General features: G+C 42.6%; 3 protein-coding genes and 1 long non-coding RNA gene across 4 annotated transcripts; 3 read left to right on the forward strand and 1 right to left on the reverse strand.

Annotated features, from left to right (window-relative positions):
- Window positions 1–354: 354 nt before the first annotated feature.
- On the forward strand, window positions 355–1212 carry LOC108108932 (keratin, type I cytoskeletal 10). Its single transcript, XM_017217186.2, has one exon. It carries the CDS (start codon window positions 387–389, stop codon window positions 1170–1172), a length of 786 nt encoding a protein of 261 aa, XP_017072675.1. The 5' UTR covers window positions 355–386; the 3' UTR covers window positions 1173–1212.
- Window positions 1213–1928: 716 nt separating this feature from the next.
- LOC108108928 lies at window positions 1929–2694 on the forward strand. The gene is made up of 2 exons (XR_001772498.1): window positions 1929–2040; window positions 2216–2694. It is a non-coding gene; the product is annotated as an uncharacterized LOC108108928 (long non-coding RNA).
- Window positions 2695–3066: 372 nt separating this feature from the next.
- Window positions 3067–3591, reverse strand: LOC108108927 (gram-negative bacteria-binding protein 3). Its single transcript, XM_017217179.2, has one exon. It carries the CDS (start codon window positions 3556–3558, stop codon window positions 3106–3108), a length of 453 nt encoding a protein of 150 aa, XP_017072668.1. The 5' UTR covers window positions 3559–3591; the 3' UTR covers window positions 3067–3105.
- Window positions 3592–16887: 13296 nt separating this feature from the next.
- Window positions 16888–17344, forward strand: LOC108109022 (protein transport protein Sec61 subunit gamma). The gene is made up of 2 exons (XM_017217295.1): window positions 16888–16988; window positions 17044–17344. Exons 1-2 carry the CDS (start codon window positions 16936–16938, stop codon window positions 17306–17308), a joined length of 318 nt encoding a protein of 105 aa, XP_017072784.1. The 5' UTR covers window positions 16888–16935; the 3' UTR covers window positions 17309–17344.
- The last annotated feature ends 5486 nt before the right edge of the window (window positions 17345–22830 follow it).

Here is a 22830-nt window from a genome sequence, read left to right on the forward strand (position 1 = left end):
GAAACAGAGAAACGAATGCGTAAAGTGGTTCAAGATGTCGGCTTACTAACTTATTGACCCATTCAATTCATCAGAGTGAAATATCAAAAGACCAAAACTGAGCTTGAGCTTAAACAAAATCTTGTATGACAGTGTAAGATCTGACTTTCAAGAAGATAAGTTCCCGAAAAGGTAAAGATCAAGAGCAAAAGCTTAGTTTAAAGCTTCAAAAGATGCTGATAAGCTCTTGCCGACGTCATCGACTGATTGATGGGTTATCTGATTCATTGAGTTATTTGCTAATTTTCGTTTGCCTAGTTCTGTTTACTTTCCGTATTCCCGCTGGCTGATCTTAGAAGAAACACGAAACGCTTTTGGAGATCAGTCATCTATTTGCCTGCTTGAGAATGAGATCGTTTTCGCTTGTGATGCTGCTGGTGCTTGAAACGAGTTTGGCCCAGCTGGTCTGGAGGGACTATGGCTATAGAGTAGTTTTTGGACCGCATGGAGAAATTGGACTACTCAAAAATTATGGAACAAATAACTATCATCAAGGAGGAGCGCCCTTTGGTTATAGAGAAAGTGGTTTAATCAGCGGAACCATGAATGGTGGTCCATTTGAAAATAGCAACATTCAAGGAGGATTGATTTCTGGCGGAAAAAGTGGAGGTCCCTTTGGAATTAGTCACGGATTAGGTGGACTGATTAGTGGCAGTAACACTGGAGGACCATTTGCCAGTAGTCATCATGAAGGAGGTTTAATTTCTGGAGGTGGAGGTCCCTTTGGCAGTAGTCTAGTATCAGGTGGACTGATCAGTGGCAATAAGAATGGAGGACCATTTCCTAGTGACCATTATCAAGAAGGTTTAGCTACTGGCGGCAGCAGCGGTCCCTTTGGAAGTAGTCAAGGATCAGGTGGACAGGTCAGTGGCAGTAAGAATGAAGGATCATTTGCTAGTGACCAAGCAGCTACTGGTGGTAGCAGCGGAGGTCCCTTTGGCAAAACTCCGGGTGAAGGAATACTCCATCAAGAAGGAATAATTTCTGAAGAAAGCAGCGAAGGTCCCATTGGAATCAGTCCTACTACCCCAGCCGAAAGTGATCTAATCAGTGAAAGCAAGAGTGAAAGACCTTTAAAGACCAATGTCCAGGAATCAGAAGAGGAAGAAGGACCTTTAGAAAACGCAAACTAAATCATGTAACTTAATAAAAATAATTTAATATTTTTCACAAGAACTTCCCCTTATCAATTAAATTTAAATAATGCTTGAATGCCACAAGCACGAGAGGCTTAAGTACTCTTCACCTGAGGCTTTTGAAAAAAGTGTGTTCAGAGAATGAGGTGGTTCATATATATATATATATATATTTTACCCATTTTCCGCATTAAGTTGTCGTCACAAGTCATTTTAGCGCCTGCCATGTGAAAAGCGGTGGCCAATGTGTGTGTATATGGGCGTTAAATGAAGCATGTGCCGGTGTCCGTGTGAGGGTGGGTAATGCAGATGGGTGGTGCACGGGTGCAAGTGCAACTGCAACTGCCACAATCTTGCCGCTAGCTGGCAGTTTGCGCCAAGCGAAATGAGAAAATGAGAGCAGAACTGCTCGCAAATGTTGCTGACAGCGTCACTTAGTCCGCTACCTTCATGCCGCAGATATATAGTATGCACACATGTCCACCACTCCTATATACATATATACCTGTGTGTTGATATATAACTGCATATATGTGTGATTGCGAAAAAGTGCACAAGCTTTACGAGCACCTCGCCGCATAAATGCTTAATGCACTGCAAATGAGTTGTGACAAATGGCCTGACCAGGCATATAATAATATATTTACTATTCCATGTACCAGTAATTTGGGTGCTTCTCTCTCCACAGCCGAATAAATACATTATATAATTTTCTAATACCTCGGCTTCTGTTCACACTCAACTTTCTCGGTTCTAGATTCTCGGCTGAAAGCGGTCAGCGAGCCAGGTCAAGCGCAAGGCAGAGTAAACTAACACAAAACAGTCGGCAACAGGAGCGGATCTAGGTTGTAATGGCCTTTAAGCAGTAAATATCATAACGATACTTCTTAAATATTATAAAAAATATTAAAGAGCTTACAGTTATGAAAGAAATTTTAATGTGAAATATTCTTATCAACATGAATCATTAAAGTCCATGCTGGGATGTGATATAAAACGCTTTTTAAAACCATAACCTGAATCTAATTGGCTTCTTTCAGGCCAATTTCCAATCGATCAAATCACACCTATCCTCAACTAAGAACTAGAAACCCTTCAGTACACGCAGAATCAGGAACTTCCAAATAACCAGAAGCGAACCAAGGGCAACTTGGACTAGAACTGAGAGATGGCAAAAAGTTTTATCTGGTTTCTGTTAGCCTCGAGGGGAAGTTAAATGGTCCAAGAGCAACCTTTTATGCAGTTGTTTATGAACGTGAGTATATGGTGGGTGGTGTGGCTGGTTTCATACCTGGGCAAATTCTTTGGTGCATTTTTTTCCTGGTCTCTTCGGTTGCGTCTCTCCGATAAATGGCGGCAATTTTTGGGTGTCGCTCTTTAAACAAGCTTGATGAGCGGGCAGGAGATCTTTTCAGTATGATTTATACGATCCGGATACTTACTTGCGTATCTGTGACAAAGTGTTTCTTTGATTTATAGCCTTAATGGAAAAAAATAAAGCCATGCAATGGTATTGAAATACATTGTTACTGCAGAGAATCATTTGGGCAACAATGATGTCAGTATGCCCTATTTTCGTTAAATGAATATATTTAGAGTCTAGAAATAAATCATTATGAATTGGCAGGAAATGAATTTGTTTTATTTGGATCACAATAATCATAAATAAAGAGAACATTACGAAAATAATTAATATAAAGTCGTTTCCCTTCCCATCTATTTGTACTATTTGCCCATCTGTATGCTGTTTTTCATTTGTTATACTTAACTATTCTTTTGGCTCAAAATTCTGTTTTAGAACCTAAAAATCCTAATGAAAAAACTATTAAAAACCCAGACTTAAGGGATAATAATAACTTTAGACGACCTTTTGATTAGCCAGTATCAAAGGTAGAGTAAGAAAACTTGTAAAATTTTTTTTACACTTGATTTATTGAACAAATATATTGATCGTATTATGGCCATTGGCGACAATAGGTTGTCGGCCACCGTTTGAGCCGTTCACATCGATTCTCTGGGAATCCCCGCCGCCGACCACATGTACCTGGTTATAGTTGTGGTAGTCGACGCCATGGTAGCGTGCCGTTGTCCAATAATACAAAACATCTCCAGTTTTAAGTTGTTGGTTCCGGTTGCGATATGTCCAGCGTCCATTTCGGGAACTTACTATGTCGGCTGCCCAGGTCTGATCGGAGAGATCATCCATTTCCTCATTGACCTTGCCATGAAAGGCGAACAGCGAAATGCCCGGTTCGTCGGGAATGGAGACTTCGAAGCCCTTGGGAGAATTAACCTTGACGGTGGCCTTAGGTACATCGTAGGATAGACTGCCGGAAATGGCGAGTAAGAGGAGATAGACTGGCAAGTTTGAGGTTTGCGACATCGTGTTGGTAACTGGATTGTGTCGGGAACTGAGCCTCGGCTTATGTACCCAGCCATCTAGAGCTTATCTCGTCTGATTGGGACTTGTTTTTTGTTCCCCGTAAGCTGCAAATTTCCCGCCGGTGCATCCCCCCGCAGATAGAGAATTCTAACGAGTGCCTAAAAGTAAGCAATTAAAATATTTATATGGCAATTCTTCCCCAAAATTGAGAGCGGGAAGGGCTGATAAGCTTTTAAGTATAACCTCTTTGTATGTGAATCGCTTTGGAATGAAAACTATTTAAAGAAAAAAGATGTTAAGCCATGTACCTTCCGATACCCTAAAATATTAATAAAAGCAAAACCTAAAACATTACATAAGTCTGATTTATAGATTAAAGTATTTTATGAATGTGGAAACTTAAGATACATAGGTATTTGTGCCACACCCACTTTGGCCCATTGTACGATGCATCCCTATCCTTAGCAGTCCAGTAATTCGGCCGCGTGCCCGAAAGTATGCAATACAAATATTTGCATAGCAATATTTCTCAAGAATGGGAGCGGGTTGATAAAGAAGAGCTTTAAGCTACAACCACACCACATGTGTGTGGTTTTCTTTGGGACGACGACTCCTTTGTACCAGAATAGACTATATACACGTACATAAATATATGCAGATGATCCGCCCGCCTTGTTGGCCACACAGCAATCTTGCGGCATTGTTGCCAGTCCTGTTTTACTTTTGGCTGCAAGTACGAGTATGTTAGTACTTCCCCATTCACATTCACCTAAACACAGTCTTTGCCATCCTTCGTCGGCATTCGCGTGGCAGACAAAGAGAAAGGGGATCCTTCTGGCGGCAGATACTTAGACAGTCAATTGCCCAAAGTCAGGGTGCAATGTTAACCATGTTGCCACTGAGCAGGCGGTTTTGGGCTAGCAATATATACTCTAAGTACTCAACGCACAGATACTAACTTTGTTTGCATTATTAGATAAAGTTTGTTGACTGCTAACTTATTAAAAGACGTTTTTGAAGGAAATATAATTCCATTATAATGGGAATTACCTTCGTTGGATTCAAAATATATAATATTATTTATATGTTATTAAAGTGAAAGATAATTAAGTTCTGTCTATTTTATTATCGACTTCTACTTTTACTTCCAAAGCGATGGTGCTAGCCATTTTTCTGTCAAAATCACAGAAAAACCAAGTCGGTCTCCATCTAATTCATCTGGATCATCAGCCCCCAGATCCTCATCTTCGCGTTCCCCGTGAGCTCACTTAAAGCAGCTTATGTCCCAGGCCAGGACCCAGCCTAACCAGATGGTAGTTAATTCTTAATTGCCCAGCTATTTGTCAAACAAAATGATTCAGCTAACCAACTTGGACGAGCCGCTCTCGCCGGACTGACAATTGTCCCAGAAACAACATTAAAACACAAAAGCGCAATATCAACTCCCATCGAAAACAACAGCAAAAAATGAGGATAGTGATGGTAATGGTGATGGTGATGAGGATGGGGTTGGGAAAACAAGCAAAGTCAAACCACAGCAAACCGAAACTAAATAGCCGAACATTTATACAAGCAATCTATCCCGGGAGCTGGCCGCTCAATCTATTCATTCAGTCATTCGGGGGTCCACTCACTCGGTCATTCGTTCATTCATTCATTCATTCAGCTGTCCATCGCAATGCGGGTCGCGATGCCGGGGTCATCTATCCTCCAAATGTTTGCTGATGTTGCGCCCAAGCGGCTGGCTCTGATTTATAAGCTGCATGCCGCTGACCACTTGATTGCGTATCCGTATCCGTATCTATGCTCGTGCTCGTCCTCGTCCTCCATGAGCACAACCGTACAACCGTACACACATATAGTATACGTGTGTGTGTAATTTATTTACGTTAACACGCGCTGGATGGCCCAAACCCAATGGCAAAAACACCCGAAAAACCAGCCGGTAGATGAGGAAGGATGAAGAGCAATTTTCATTTATTTTAAATGGCATAGAAAATTGCAAACTGACATTTTTCTGGCCCAAGTGCTCAGCTTCGGTTTTGGCCCTTTTCCATCTTTTCCATCGGTTTCCCAATGGCTTTGTGCACACAGCCGGAAATTTGTGTAGTTGTTGGTAGTTGTAGTAGTTGGTAGCTGTGCAGTTTGGACTGGCATTAGATCTAGGGGGCCAGGTCCCAGACTGATTACCATGAAATTACATTGTTTCGCACTTAAAACATGCCGGCCAGTGTAAATGTGTGCCAAAAGCACTCTCTATCTCTCTCTCTCTCTCCCTCCTCCTCTCTTTCATACCCATTTCGGGCTTAATTAAGTGGCCTGTTTTTATCTGTGGCAAACATTTCTTTACCTCGCCATCACCCATGGCCAGTCCATCTGAATTTAGCCTCAAATAGCATTGAATTTAATTGCTTGCATTTATTGTTAATTGATTTTATTTTTAGCAGTTTAGCATCGATAGGTATTTTTTGGGGCAGCCGGCAGGTGCTTGGCTATTTATTCGTGCGTGATTTAATTTATTTGGTATTTGCCTAAATTGAATGAAAATTGATTTTAAACTTAATCAAATTTTTTGAAACTGTCAATGATGCGTGTCAGAAGCCACAGCAAAACAACGCAAAAAAAAGGGCTTTTCGCTGCAGGAATCCCATTCAGCCGTCGAGCATAATTCAATCAGCGAGTTGTTACAATATTTTTCTGAATAATTTGGTCTACATTGCTGAGCGCATGTAATGCTTTTTGTGATGGATCAACTTGTCGCAAATGCGAAATTTAATATTCGCAAAAGTCATCAATAAGCCTTTTACATTGAGTAAGAATAATCAAATTAATATTGCATTTTGTTGGGTTTCATATTTTCGAGTTGGTTATTTATATTACAGCAGCTTCCCTGACTAATATTGCCCTTTGGTGTGCTCATAGTTATAACACTAAGATTCTGTGGTTGTCTCAATAGCTGTCTTATGTTATCCTCATTGGTTGCCTCCGACACAGTCTTTGCTTATCCATCTCAATTTCCCCCATAATCAATTTTACTGAGCTCCTGGAAAAGCAAACACCCTGGCATATAGCACTCCTCCGTTGATGTCCGTGTATATCTGGAGAGTAAGCAATAAGCCAAGCCAAGATCTATCCAAGCATACACCTGTCATAGCTCACACTCCATCCCCACCGGATTCTCTGCTCCCATTTTACGAACCACAACCACTTCGCATGTAACTTCAGCTTTACACATAAGTTCAGTTGCTCAAACATGAGGAGGACAGTTTTCCTTAGACACCCAATTCTCCATCTCTAACACCCACTGCCACTCCTACTCTCGCTCTCACTCCCGCTCTCACTTCCAATCCTCGATTTTCAACACCACCCACCACAGGCTCCTTTTGCCAGTGCGCACATATTTAAAGAGCAAACGTTTATCTAAGTTGTACCGTTGCGGTTTCCGTTGACATTCAAATGCGGAAGCACCTGTCGCCCAGCCGAAGGAACCTGGTGACTACGACTCAAAGATGTTCCACTCAGGACAGTCGGCACGGATGGGGAGTTACGATGGGCGGGGGGTTGGCATCCACTTCCGATTTCACACGCATACGAGCAGGGACATGAGCACTAGATGTTCCGAGGGTGGGTTGTGCAGTATTTACTTTAATTAAGTAATAATATCTTAAATATTATTTATTCTAATGTATGGCAGTGGGAACTGTTAGATATTTAAGATCTTTCATACAGAACTATAGGTGGTAGGAGAGGACGACTTTGAAGTGAAGCTCAAAATAAGTAAGTTTAACAGTTCCTTACCTAAAGTCATTAAAGCATACTGAAAAGTAACAATAAAAGTAATATATGTTGCTAGGCGGCTTGCTAAGCATAGAAAATCAAAAGGCAGCACAGATTTACCCAGTAACTTTGCCTGTGAAATGAACTACCACTACCAACCTCGGGCTGTACGTTGCCGGATATATACTCCGCTGGGCATACACGACAAGTTTCTCTAGATCCCACGGGCATACCTGGCTGCGAACCCCTCGAGGACTTTGCCACTTTGTAGTTGCTTTTGAATTCTCAAGTGTCTGCGTCGACGACGTCGTCAACTTTAAATGGTTTCGCTTACACCTCCAGCATGCCATTGAACAAATTAATTACTCGACAACTTTACAAGCGTTCCAATGGCAGAGGCACTAGTACCAGTACCAGTACCACTACCAGGACCAGAACCGCAAGTAGTGGAATCCCTTGCTTCGTCCCGCAGAATCGTGGTTTCCTTCTGCTCAAGCGGCTGCTCATTAGAGTGGTGCATATTGTTGGAAAGTCGCCATCATCATCATCATCATCGCCATTGCCATCACCATCGCCATCGCACATCCTGGACGAGGAAAAAGGGTGCACACGCATTTTCGATTGCTGAGCTCATTAATAATGGGCTCTGGTGCGATCCTGGCCATGTATTTGTGCGCAATGTGAGTTATGCTCCACGCCGGCCATTGGCCAACAAAACAGCCAAAATGGGCATTATTATAGCGATGGCATGGCGTAAAGTCACGAAGTTACTTTGTGTATCTGCGTCATTAAGTTTGTAGTGCAAAAATTACTCCCACACTTCACAATGAAAGGAACGTTCATTTTGTAAAGTTAATAAGTCTCTGCGATTAATCAGTCATAGAAAGATTTTATATAATTTAAAATAGGTTTCTCAAGAATACCAGGATTTTCTAGACTATAGATAGAGCATCAGGATAAGAATCACGGTGCCATCTCTGAAATTATTACAATGCAGCTGTCTAAATGGCCATACATACTGCTTCTTCGCCGCTGCTATTGCAGTTAGTCGCCTCCTCCGATTTTGGCTGCGCTCCCGTTTCGCATAGCCGGAAATTGGAAAAGTGTTGCTTTATGCGCAGCTAGAATGGGGATTTGGAAAAGGGGAAACTGTGGCTGGTACTTGGTAGGGGAGTCTCTTTAGTCACTTTATGTACGCGCCGCCCAGTGGAGGCGGTGTACTCCGGAGTACTGGCCATTGTTCTGGTCAAAAAAGAAGAGCTTGGCCAGGATATGAATGCTGGGGACTGCTTAGTCCAGTGAGTGAGTGTGTGTGTGTAAGGGTGCATAGTACATGGCTATGTGTGCATCCTTTCCTCCTTTTTTTTGGCGAAATTATCCTGGAGAGCTGCTAATGGGGACTGTTGAGCATGCATGACCGATGTGGAGGAGATCCCTTCGAAGGGCTGGGGAATTGATTCATCCGGAAAGACGAATTTAATATTTATGTAAACTCCATTTATCCAAACCGGTCGGCCGTGTTGCGGTTCACAAAATTGTTTCGCAAATTGCCGCATATTTGCCGAAAATTATTGTATCAATATCGAGAACCCTAGCAGTTAACCATTAAAAGCATTTGGAATTATGGACTTTAGCAGCCGTTTTTGTTGCCCATCCAATAAATTGAATTTTATCTGAGTTTTTTGTTTGGGCCGCGCGATCCATGATGAAAATCAGTCAAATTTATATCCTGTGGTATGACCAAATTCACACAAACGCGAATGTGGCCCTGACTCTTCATTTTGTTATTTTGCAAATACGTAATTTTGTTTAGCGTAATTGCGGCTGCAATTGAAACCGGACTCTTGATTGGAGAGCACAATGTACACATGAAATTCGCGTGTAGACGCCGACATGATTGTTGCAAATTTGATATTTGCGTTTTAATGAAGGCCTTTTTGCCTTTTTGCCATTTTTTTGTGTGCTATTCTGTTTGGCCAATCGCTGATAAGCTGGCCAATTGTGAGGGAATTCCATCAACCGATTGCATTCAAAATGAGATTTTTGGTTTTCAATTGTATCCGCCGCGGCAGAAGAGCCAAGTTAATGAGCAGCCAGTAGACACGCCTCTGTCTCTGTCCGTTTTCCAATAAAGCCCGAGAGCAAACAAGCTCAAAGGGGCAGCGGCAAAAGGGCCAAGTTAATAAAAGTTCGCGACATGGAAAAACGGCACAGCTGAGTATCCTGCATGTGGGAGTATGTGAAGTGGGTGTTTCGGCTGGGAAATTTATGAGGAAATGAGCGAATGAGCTTAATAGGTTTTCCTTAGTGCGTTACATTTGATTTATGTAAAAATTAAAATGGGAGATTTAAGAGTTTAAAGCTTTAAATTAAAGAGAGAGAAACCTTTTCATCATTTTAGCGGAAAATCCATCTGAAAATTGTCATTAAGAGAAGGTTCTGAATTTTCTTGGTTGCCGTTTGTCAGGTGAGTTAATTAAATTTTGGTGCATGTATCGTCGCTGCATTTGGTCTCTGCCATGGCCGATGTCTTTTAACTCTTTGAGGTTTTCCACTCGGCCATCGTGACTCTCGGCCTGGCTTTCCTTCTTATCCATGGTCTTTGCTCTCGTTTGTCTCATTCCATTGCGGCTTTCCCGATCATTGGTAATTTACGCTTCACATGACCAGAGTCGGAAAAATGCCTTTCCTTTCCAACCTTTTCCTTTTTCCCACTTGCGGCTTTCCCAACGGTGTTTCTTTTTTGCCCCGTTGTTGTTGACTTTAAACTTGGGCCATAGGTGGTGCTGGCGCTGGTGCGTGTTCGAGACTAAGCTGCTTATCCTGCCTAGGCGAAATGCGGTTAGGACTCTTGGTCTTGGCGTGCTCTTGGTCTTGGTCTCTGACAGTGATTGGTGCCAGTGTCAGGGATTTATTTATCTTTTAAGAGCGTATTTATTGTCCCGCATTAAAGGTGGGCTTGAAAAACAAAAAGAGGAAAACCTTTAAGGAAAGCCGAGACGGCAGAACCCTCGATTTGGATGATGGGAAAACTGGCGATTGATCACTATTTTTTGGCCTCATCATACATCTTCACTTTTCATTTGCTTAACTCAATGCGTGAGTGTGTGTATGCGAGAGAGAGGGGGGCAATCCTGGTCATTTGACACTTTCACTTTGCGAGCCATACAATTTATTTCACTTTTATCAGACATCAAGACATATTGATTTTTGTCTGCGTTGAACGCCAAAAAATATTGCCAACCAAAAGACGATAATCTGCCGGAGCCTACTGACCGCCTACAAAAAAAGGTTGGATTGGCCTTCTTATGAGGGTCATATGCCTATGTCTCTAGAACGTAATCAAAGTTGATTGATTACGTGAGCTCATCGTCCGGTTGGGTTGCTGACATCCTCAGTAACTTTTCCACCACTTCATTTCCCTCTGCTACTCCCCTTCCTAACAAACTCAATCTCCTTAATTTTTAATTATCTTTTTTTCAGGCTCAAATTAGTTTTGACATTCTGTTTTGATGTGGGTGCCAAAATATATTAATTAATTTCCTCTGCTCAGGTAAAGCCGCTTAGTAACTAACCAATTTCCAAGAAGGCTTTTCGTCCTAAGTTTATTTTGCCTATTTCTTCTATAAGCCGCTTTGTGTTGTCCAAATGTTGGCCAGTAGAAGGCAAATCCTGAACTAAATGAAAGTGAAATATAAGTGTGGAATTAAAACGGAAAAGGTGGGTTTCTTCTTATTTGTTTTTTCAATTTGTAACACTTAATAACCTTATTATCCTAATTAAGATAATCTTGTAATGATTTTCTATCCAAAACTTATTTAAAGTAAGCTTTAAAATTAATAAAATAAATTAATAAGACCCTCAAGCCTCAAGGAAATAAGATTTAAAGTCGGGTAAGTAATAAAGTGCACTTGACCTCAAGGGAAAAGCAATCAAAAAGCAAGCCGTTGAGCTGCTGATGAAGACACTTTTCCCGCTTCTAGGCCAGACCATAAACTCAACGAAGGGAGTAAGGACACATTGGATTGGCAGCGAGATTCCCTCGCAATCGTGGACGAGTGACAAACTAATTTCATTACGAGCAGCTGGCACCGACAGGGACATTGTCTATATCCCTGATCCTGGACTCCCCCCTAACACAGTCCCATCCACCAATCCCCCCCACCCAATGAAATCCGGTCATAATGCTTGTAATAATAATCAACAGCCCCAGAGAGACAGGGTGAAAACCGAGCTGGAACCCAGTAGAAGATGATAAGTAGACACGGACCTGGACACGGACACTTGCAGCTTTGCGGATCTCCGGCTGGCCGAAGCAATTGCCATGGCAAAAATAGAACAATTTCACTAAAAATAAAAACAAAAGCCAGATAAGTGGGCCAGCAGCGGAGAGGGCGTGGCAAGCTGTGTGTAATATGTGCACAAATTGAAAATAAAGTTTTGTAACAAAATGTCGCACCGGAAATGAAACTCACAGCATGAGACTTGGCTTGCCATCTCTCTATCTCTATCCCTGTTCTTATCCCGCTTTCACTGGCTGTCTCTGTCTGCGGGAAAATGTGTAGCGAAGCGTGTAAACTGGATATAAAGGCAGAGACATTTGGGGGCGTGGTCGGACGGAGGAGCATTGTTTGCCACTATTTCTGGTATAGAATCTGTTCTAAAGAGTGAGAGGGGGAGGAACATCTCTGATTCCGCCTTAGTCTAGGCGCAGTCTGCGCCAGTTGAGCCTTTGCCATAATAAAAGATGACATTTTATAGCAGTCATAGCCATGTTAGCAGAGCAGGGCGTGGAGCAGGGGACCAGGAACTAGGATCCAGGCAGATTCTCAGTGGTTTTGGGCCTTTGGCCTAGCCGCTGCTGAAATGGAAGCCAGATGCCGGGAAAACCAGCAGCCGGAGGCAAGTCAAAGACACAGCTGCAAAAGTACATAAACCCAGAAATGTCATGTTTATTTTCATTTCATAAGGAAATTGTCTGTCTATATAGTTTGGTCTGAGCGGGAAACTGAAGCAGGAGCAGAAGCAGCAGCAGGAGCACCTGGAAAAACTTTGCCAATAAGGATGAGCCAACATCTTCTCCTTCAGCGGTCTAGCGCTTTTTTATGACCCTCACATAAAGTCGCAGCAAGCTGAACGATTTACGGCCAGGAAGCAAATTTATAGCCCATAATTAGCATATGAAATGGTTAAGTGCACCACAAATTGCACTCCAGTGTAGTGCACATGCGGCTGAAGCGGAAATAAAGCTGGCTCAATTCGATATTAAATTGAATTCGGGGCCGTGTTTGGGGTTGACTTAATGGCACTTGATGTGGCTTAATCTTTGATAGAAACTTTTTCCCGAGACCACGAACACACATTTTTCTTTAAGCAGCGGCAACTTTTGAGTTATCCCAAGTCGCTAATGGCTTAAAAATCGGGCACAAATTATCCCCATTAAATATTCAAATTTCAGGAAAACTTTGCCCGAGAGCACTTTGCCACTTTGAGCGACTGCCACAGGTTGAATCTTCAACACACACACACGCTGCCTGGAAAATATCCACTCATCTAATCGCATCGTTAACATCATCAGCAATTTCGCAATGTCATGGCCGGAACAATGGGCCGAAAGGAAGAGGATACCAGAGTCCCCAACCGTTTAATCATTTTGTCACGCGTTGGCTAAACAAAAACGTTGGGCTTTTGGTGGGGAATTAAATTTTAGCATATGTCATAAGGGCTTAGCCATGATTTATACAACGAAAGGCAGACATCAAATGTCGGGATAGAGCTTGTAATAAAGGGAATTAGGCAATCCCCCAGAGAAAGCGAGAGGAAGAGGGCCAAAGCGAAACTAAACGATTTCGGGGCAGCTCGAACAGCAGATGCAGCTACATCGGCGGTACAACATGACCATTACTCTTCCCGGGATCGTGAAAGGCGATTCGCTACAGCTTCATATATCTTCATTTTAACAGCGGCACTTGCACTGTGAAAAATAGACCCCGATTGCCCTGGGAATTTGGCCCTTTATCAGGCTGGCTGCTGCAAATCTCACAGTGCAGTGTGACATGGCAGGGCGCTCAGCTGTGCACAAATTCGCTTGTGTATAAATATTTATATATTGAAATGCAATGCGAATCGATGGGAATGGGAATGGGAATGGGTATGAGAATGGGTGTGGTTGTGGAGTTGGATTCGGAGTTTGAGCCGGAGTTGGAGCTGGAGTTGAATTTCGAGCAATGTGCTGCAATGCAATCGAGCTAGACGAAATTGAATTTGCAGCAAGTTGCTCAGGATTCGGCATCCTCATCCGCATCCGCATTCGCATCCGGGTCTCCAGCACAGTTTGTCCCATTTGAGCATGCGAAAATGCGATTTGAGCTGCTAAACCCCGTTCCCCCCTCTTAGACTTCCTGGCCTGGAAAAGTTTTCCATCGGTTGTTGTGCTCCCCCTGCCTCTGGTTGCCTGCTGCCTGCTGCCTGCCATTTTTCCCGGGTGGAAAACTAGAAGCCTGAGCTGTGACAAATCTTTATGCAATGTTGCATGTCCTCTGATTTGCCATGATGACATGCTGATGGAATAAGTAGAAGGACGGCAAACGGAACTAAAACTATGACTGTTCCTCTGGCTCTGTCTCTATATCTGAATCTGAATCAGAATCTGTATCTGTATCTGTATCTGTCTATATATCTGTAGCTGCATCTACATCTGCATCGGCATCTGTATCCGTATCCGTATATCTATGCCATGTCTCTCTGTCTGTGCCAGTGATTTGCTCGCTGAAGCGTTAAGCACAAAAATTGGTAATGGCTGTGGCTGTCCCGTTTTTGGCAATCATTGCGCAGGTTTTATATCTTTATGTTGGTTGCCTTCCCTGATGGGTTTTCATTTTGGCCAGGGCCACAAAATGCCATCGTTTTGATATGTTGTCTGTTGCAGGATTGTTCTTCCTTACAAACGGAACATTCCCAAAACTTAAGTTTTAAGTTTGGTTTAAGTTTGTAAGGATTTTTACATCTCCGTCAATGGTTCTTTTGCGGGCTCTGTTTGATTAAGAGTGGTTGAAATTTAATTAATTTCTTTACTCTTGCCATTTGAACTTAAATTTTCAGAGAACAGCCTGGGGCCAAAGTAGCTTATACATCAAAAGACAGTGAAAATTAATCAGGGAACTAGACCCTTTCCTCCAGACTCGACCTGCATTCAAACTCGACTCCCGCGGGATCTCTCTGGCATTGCTAATTGCATTAATATCTTTACAGAACATGATTTATAAAACTCAAAATACAAAGCAAACACAAATAATGAAAATATCGGAATAGGTGAGCCCCAGCTTTCAAAATGGGCGAGTGGAAACTTTTCATTATAAATTGCGTGCCAGCTGTCAACATGGTGGTTGCCCTGGGGCCAATTGAAATGGATTTTGAGGAGCAGGGGGTACGGCTAGAGTGGGTCTGGTCTGAAGGCGTCCCGATGGAATGACGATGATAAGGGGGCGTGCCACTGCCAGTTGAAAGGCTAATTTTGCACATTTGGACTGACATCCATGAGGAGCAAATGCGTTGTGGGTTATCATTTGGTTAGTCCTCTGACGCAGAATGGGGCAGCAGTCGACGACCGACGACTGGTCGGTCGGTGGTGGTGGTGGGCGTGGCAGGGCAGGCAATTTCATGGTTAAATGATTCAGAAAGAGAATTACAAAATTAGGCCTTGGCCCAGCCCCCCCGGTTAACACAATGTAATTAACTTTTGCGCGACTGGCTCGCCCGCTCCTCTCAATATATTTGATATTTATTTTGGCCCTCTGGGTGCACTTTGGTCATTCGCCCGCTGACAACTTTGGAGCTCTACGGAGCGAGAGAGAGAGAGGGAGAGAATACGCCGGATGTGCTGGCCATCTTCCTCGTCTCATTCACTTCCCTCGATGTCCCTTTTCGAGCGGTTTTCGAAAGCAATTTGAAACAAATTTTATTGCCAAAGTTTTTGGAGCACATGGAAAATTGTTCAAGTGCCACCGCAAACAGAAAAAAGAGACGAAAAAAAGTTCGAAACCAAGATGCCGCTCTGATCCACAATTAGTCTAACACAAAAGTGTGTTAACTGCTTTTGGATTGCCAATAAAATGAGACGAATTTGCGTGCGAGTTTGTAGTGAATTATAGAGGAATGGGTCCCATTCGGTATCATAGTTTGGCTGCCTCTTAAAGTGCGTCCTTAAAATCCCTTACAGTTGATCCCAAGAACGGAGTAAGTCCGCTGGCATCGTTGCGCTTCATGACCAACTTCAATGGCTGGCGCACAGTGCGTATGCGTAATAAACAAAACAACTGCAGTAACAATCGCCCCTATGAGTCTGTGTCTGTGTATGTGTGTGTAAGTGGGCTTTATTTAAATTTACAACCAAGCAGTCGGCACTGTTGAGCTTTCCTACGCACACTGGTCATGCCCCGCTCTCTGACCCCGCCCCTCTGGCCCACACCCACCAAACACAATCCCTGAAAAGGGGGCCGGGAATACACGCCCTCTCCCTGGGCGCACATTGTGCTCAGTGTTTGGCGTTTGCCTCTGTTGAATAATAAATTGTATTTTGCGGCATTTAAAAGCAATTTTTTAACATTTTTCAATCTCAATGGCAATGCCTGAAACGGCAAGCACGCACACCATCATAAATATCCACAAACACAGGCACACAAGCGATGGCGATGCCACATTCATATCCGTATACTTACACTGCGGGAAAAGTACTTAACCACAAATAGTTTACACTTACGATAGGAACATATAACACTTAAATCCACTTGTACTGAGGGCATCAAACATTCTTGATTGAAAGAAGTAAGTAAATATGGATAAATTTATTTACAAACTTATTGATAAAATTAAAATACCAGGAAATTTAACCATGTTAAGCAGTCAACTTTATTTTTCTTATTTCTAGAGACATTTTTCTCTGTGTAATTATATACATGGCAGAGCAGAAGAGGAGCCCGTCCGGAGCCCGTTGTGGCACAGTTTTGTCTACCAATTTTGCAGTGAATTGTCCTGGGGATCTCTGAAGCCAAGGCTGTCAAATCGTAGCAACAACAGCCACCTCTCCACGCACCGAGATGGATAGAGATAGATGCAAAATGTGTAGAACGAGGGGGTAATTTTTGGCTTAGAGCTGGAGCTGGAGAATTTTCGGACTGGCTCCCTGTGCATTTAGTTAAGCTTCAAGTGAAGACAGCAACGATTCGGCAGTGAAACAAATTGCAGCATTTAAGTTCCCTTCCCCGGGTCTACCACTCTCTCTCCTTAACAAATTCTGTTCAGCATGAGTAGCAAAACTAGTCGAAAATGTTGGTAGTCGTGTGTATGTCGGTCCGGTACGGGCAAACAGTTTGCGTAAAGTTTGATTATGTGTGTAAACCGGGCAGTATTTTCCATTTGAAGTTGCCACATTTTGCATGTGCCATCGCCGGCGGCTATGTTCGGTACAACAGCTGGCAATTATTAGGACCGAATTTCATGTCGATCTCAACAGGCCGTCGGTATTAGTTCAATGCTCAGGCACAAATAAGTTTCTGCTGTGTAGAAAGCCAAAGATATCAATTTCTAATTTCCAACTTTAAGATGGAGCAACTACTTTCCCGTCGACGTCGATTCCGGCTCAAAAGTGCCAAGAGGTAAATATACCATCTCGTACTATTTTAATATAAATCTCATCTCTGAAACACCCAGGGGTCTCTGTAAGTTCACACCGAATTTCAAGTACAAATCCTTGGTAGCCGTGGGACGTCAGATTATAGATCGTTTGACTTGCGTCCTGCCTTCTTCGCATTTCTATAAGAACTCCTTGCGCTTCTACAAGCGCTGCACCAAACCAGATCGCCAGGAGTTCCAGCGCATTAGTTCCGCCATTGGTGTGGGATTCCTCCTCATGGGTCTGCTTGGATTTGCGGTCAAGCTGATGCACATACCCATCGTTACTATTATCATGGACTAAGCCAAAAAGTTCGAGCTGAAATAAAGATTAAATTCAGCTGCTTAGAGTGGAGACTTTTCTGGCCTAAGGCCAATGACTCGGGAATGGAGACAAGCTGGTTAGGTTGACCCAAGGGTGTTGACAAGATCATTCCTCTTCCTTGCCAAAGTTTTTTTTATACCCTCTAGTTGGCTTATGAAGAGGGGCTCAGAGCTTGAACTCAAACCTTAGGAATGGGTCATGTGTGAAACGAGATTTGGCAGATAGTGACAAAGGTGTAGCCATAGTATCAAGGCAGTTAAGGCCAGGAAAATTGTACCCTTAAATCATTTTTATGGCAATGCTTTTCCAACATTTATACAGGGACAAAATGAATATTGGTTTTTTTGTGGAAGTGGAAACTTGTTGACCAAATCAGGGGACGAAGCTTTTATCTGAGGACTGGCAGCAGCTGCAGAGGGAATCAAGAGCCGGGTCCTTGACGCATCAGTATCCATATCCCTTGGACGCTTGCATGTGCATTGTCGCATGTGTCTCCATTTGCTGCTGTTATGTTTTATTGATGAGTCTCGCAAACCAAAATTGATGATGCCTCGATGTCCTCGTTCGCGTCCTTGCGGCACAGACGCAGAGAAGCAACAACAGCGCCTTGTTGTTCCCGCTGTTGCCGCCGGCAAATGGCGAAAATTTATTCAAAACTTCGAGGCAGCTGCAGTTGCATCCTTTAACGGCCCGTCCGTGCAACAGGCGTCAAAGGAGCTGATGGAGGAAAATTGACGTGGTTGGAATTAACAGACAGGCCCTCTCACGGGAAACTGGCAAAAGTTTCAGTGCTTTCACAGCTCAGAGATATGTTGAATGGAAAGTCTTTTAACCAAAGTGAAAGACTGCTTTTTTTCAACTCGCAAAGGTAAAGGTGCAGGAAGTAAGCTATCAAAAAGCTATGTTAAAAAGGAGTAATCTCAGGATATTAAAAATCTTAGTAAGATTGGAGTAAGCTATAAGGTAACAAGAAAGTTGATTTGTCAGTAGACAAACTTACTCAAAAAACTTAAGGCAATCACCAATATAAACAAAGTAACTTGATACCTACTTATTAACTTAGTCAAAGCTGGTAAATTTGATATTTTTATTGAAATTGAATTTTAGTCATAGAGTGAGACTGTGTTCACATCCCTTTTAAGCTGTCCCTTGGCTGCCTCGTTCTAGTTCTCTTCTTGATGCATTTTAATTAAAAGTGAAGTGCGGCCATTAATTTGCAACTACAAATTACACTCAATAAAACATGTCTGCCACACTGATTTTTCGGAACGAACACAGTGAACAAGAGAGAGAAAATGTATGTGTGTGTTAGTTTGTGTGTGTGTGTGTGTGTGTGTGTTGGAGAGAGACTGGCAATCAATTTGCACTTTGACTACAATTACTGATTTTCGACACTTCAAAGGATTTTATAAATTGCCATTTGCTCTCAGCCCTCAAAAAAAAGTTCTACGTTGCTTCTCTGACTTTGGCAATTTGTTTTGGCCTTTTCCCTTGCCCACACACACACACATTCACACACTACATACATTCACACCCATACATTCAGGCGCACACACACACACACCGACATGGTCACATGTGTTTTTTGTTCTCGCCCTGATTGCGCCTACCATGTACAACTTTAATTAACTCAATGTGCGACTCCTGCGGCCAAATGGCCAAATGGCAGGCAGTCGAAAAAGCAAGGACTTGAAAGTAGTTTCTGCGTGGCAGAAGCACCAGCAAAGCCAAAGCAAAAGGAGCCAAAGAGTAAAGTGATTTTTTTTTGTTAGTTTGGCATGCAGCAAATTAGGTTTTGGATGAATGGAAAAGCTAATGAGGGACACCGAATCGGGCTAGACAAGGTGGGCCAAAGTTAAAGACAATCCAGCTGGCTAAGGTTGAAGTTTGTACTCGTACAAACCCATCAGCGTCCGTAGTCTAGGCCATATTTTGGCTTTGCAATTTCCATGCAAAGCCGAGATACACGCATAAAGCGGAAAACATTTTTACACATATGACTGACGCTGATTGCGTTTGTCACGTCGGCGAAATAAAATTGCTGTGCGACCCCAAAAACTGACGGCTAAGCGAACCGGAGAGATGCCCAAAAAATCGGGGAAAAAACCTAAGAGTTTGTCGGAGGGAAAGGCTTTCGATGGTGAAATACTCAGTACTGAGTACAGAGCTATAAGAACTGCCCATTAAACTTTAAATTCTAAAAACATTTGTATGATATAGACTTGAAAATTATTATAAAAAAGTTTAAAGGACTCTCTGATTATGATAACTTTAGGCAATATAAACTGTTCCTTCAATGCTGTATACCCTTTGACCCGTCTATTAGGGGGCATATCAATCGGGAAAAGGAAAACCAGCGAAAGACCCTGAAACCTCGAAACCCCGTGCCTTTTTTATGTCGTTGTGGCGTTGGACTCTTCTGGCATTCAACTTCTATAAATATGCACACCTCACCCCGTTGGATTTGTGTGCCTTTCTTGCATCTGCGCCAAAAATCGGGTAACGGGAACGGAATTGCAGTAAAATCGTCATCGATGAACTCGGCGACCTCTTTACGCATGCAAACAACCAAACACACACGCACGCAATCGAGACATTTTGAGGCCTCATCCGTCCAGCATTGCGTATACGTAACATGAGCCAACCGATTGTCGCAGTTGCGGAATATTTGCATAATTTAGCGATTGAATTTTATGCTCAAAAGCAAAGCGCAGCATCTGCTTTTTCTCTTCCTACATAAACGTAAATCAGATGAATCGGGGATGGAGTTGAGGAGCTTCATCATCCATTTTGCTTTTCATATATTAATTATATAATTTTTGCTGCATTTGGTCGTGGCCAGGAGCTTCCGAACAGCAGCAACGGCAGCTGCAGTAGCAGAAGCAGCATCATTATTAAGCCGATGATGAAGATCATTCTTGCCGGGACATGGACAATAATTGCATGCAACATAATTAAAGCCATTAAAGCACTTAAGCTGCCGGAAAACCCAGGACATGGCATATGGCCGTGGCTATAGGCAGTCGAATGAATGGTGGTGGGGCTGGGATTCAACGATAGAGTGGCCACTGGTCGAGTCATGTTTGCATATGCATAATTATGATGAAAACACATTTAAATGCATTTAATCGGGCGCATAGCCAGCCTGGAAGGGGTACAGGAACACCGAAGAGAAGGCAGGGGAAAAGGGAGTAGGAGAAGGGTGAGGACCATCACGGGCGAGGATCGTGGTCAGTTGGTTTTGGTCGACCTGGTTTGGCAGGTGGCTTATGGCCACGGCCCACTGGAAAGGCTTTTAACGTTTATTGGTTTTTATTAAATATTCCGTGCCCGTGGCGAGGCCGCACGCATATTAAATTCATAGAAACGGATTGCTCAGTTTATCGAGCTCCAGTCAAAAGGCATATTTAAGTTAGACGATGAATGCAGTTCAACAGTTTACTTTACTCAACTTGTTGACTTAAATTTTCTTTGTTTAAAATGTAGTAATAAATAAAAAAACGATACAATGGAATGTCATAAGAAGTTACTTTGGTTTTTCTATTATACTGCAACTAGTTATTGAATTTATTAAATCTGAAAACTTATACAGATATGCATGTAAATGCATACAAACTTTTCTTCCTATCCTGCACATTCTGAAAATATTTATTTTCTATTTTACTGCATACTGACTTTCACTCTTTTTCGGCCAGAGATCCAAGAATTTAATACTCGAGAAATCAAATTTAACAAATAAACGAAATCATTTTCAATCAGCTTTCAATGGGGGAAAATGCAAACTTCGATTGGCAGAAGAAATTCGTTTGTTGCTAACCAACATGGAATCATTGAGAGATGTCTACGAAAACTTGTTTGTTGATTGGCACAGCCAGTGAGTGTGCAGGAAATCCAATTCATGGCTGTTGATATTGAAATATTTACCGATTTGCCTACTGCAAATTATGTATGCAATTTAAACGAAATTATTTATGTGCGAAGATTTTTCAAATATTTATACCAGGCTAACAAAACTGCAAGCCCCAATATATATATTTTTATATATAAATATAGATTTATATATATATGTATATGTGTGTGTGTGTGTGTGTGCTGGGTATTTTGTGGGCAGTTTTTGGCCACTCGTTGTTTGTCTCGACTGGCCAGAAATTTAATTAAATCTCTGCGAGGCATTTCAATTTCATTTTCTATTTACACTTTGTGACAATTTTTACGCGTCAAGTTCTCTGGTGTATCTTTTTGTTTCGGGGCGACCCATTGTTAGTTTTTGTCTTTTTTCCGGGTGTTAGATGGGCAGATGGGAAGCGGGACCCTGAAGTGTGGACCCTCCATAAATGTTGCATGAGGCGCACTTCCCGTTTCCTGTAAGCGCATTTCGCTTTCATGACAAAACAGAAAAAGGCCAACTGGGGGAAGCAAAGATTTTTGGGTGGCTAAGCAGGAAGCTCAAACTTTGAAGTTGCCGGATGTTGGCCTGTTGTTGTCTCTTTGACCCACAATCGAGTTTCGAAACAGTTGCCCGGCCAAAGGAAGCTGGCCAGAATACATAGTTGATCATGCGGCATCCACAGGGCATTCCCAAATGCCTGAATCCGCCTTCTCAATCGACCGATTATCAGTTGTCCGCGCTCGGAAAACACCTGGCCAACATCTGCGGCATCTGCGGCGGTTTCAATTACCCGCACTTCCATTCACTGTCACCTTGCTCTCAACTTAAATATTTATAAAGTTTATTAATGCGTGTGTGAGGCACCTACGAGGGTAAAGCCAAAAGACAAAGAACCGAGCAAAAGCAAAGGGAAGACGGAAAGAAAAATACAATTATAATTATTTATTATGCGACAGTTTCCACTCTGGCTATCTGCGTCTCTGCGGCTCCTTTGTTGCACTCTCTGCAAACGAAAGCGAAACGAAACTGTCGCGAGAGTTGGCCATAAATCATTTATGCAGCAGACCTCACACACACACACACACACACACAGACGCAGTCAGCAAACAGACAGACAGTCAATACACTGGGGAAAAATTGTGGTCTAAATGAGGGGAAAAGGTAGGAGATAAAAGTATCCAGTGAAATATAAACTTTGCCTTGAAAAACTGCTTTCTTTCCTAAGCTCAGAAAGCCTCAAAAAAACTTTAAAAATTTGTATCTAATACATACATGTTATCTGATTAACAAACAACACCTATCCTAAAGATTTCTAATAGTTTTAAAAGATTTCTCTCAGTGCAGGAATACCCATACGCATGGTGGGTACACAAAGTGGCATAAATCAACTTACACTCGCACACCTACACCCATCACTTGCATGAAGGTTTTCGGGGACGTGGGGCACGATGGGTTCAAGACGTGCCTGCAGTCATATGCAGAACTTGCAAAGAGTCCTCTTTCCCCGCTTTCTCACAAAGTAAAGACGCTGGAGAAAAAACTGGAAAACTTACGCGCTCCGCTTCGTCGCCCTTCCATCCCTTTGCTTTCCTTTTCCACACCATTCCAGTGC

This window comes from Drosophila eugracilis, unplaced genomic scaffold (genome assembly GCF_018153835.1).
Source record: "Drosophila eugracilis isolate 14026-0451.02 unplaced genomic scaffold, ASM1815383v1 contig_1765, whole genome shotgun sequence".
NCBI classification, from domain to species: domain Eukaryota; kingdom Metazoa; phylum Arthropoda; class Insecta; order Diptera; family Drosophilidae; genus Drosophila; species Drosophila eugracilis.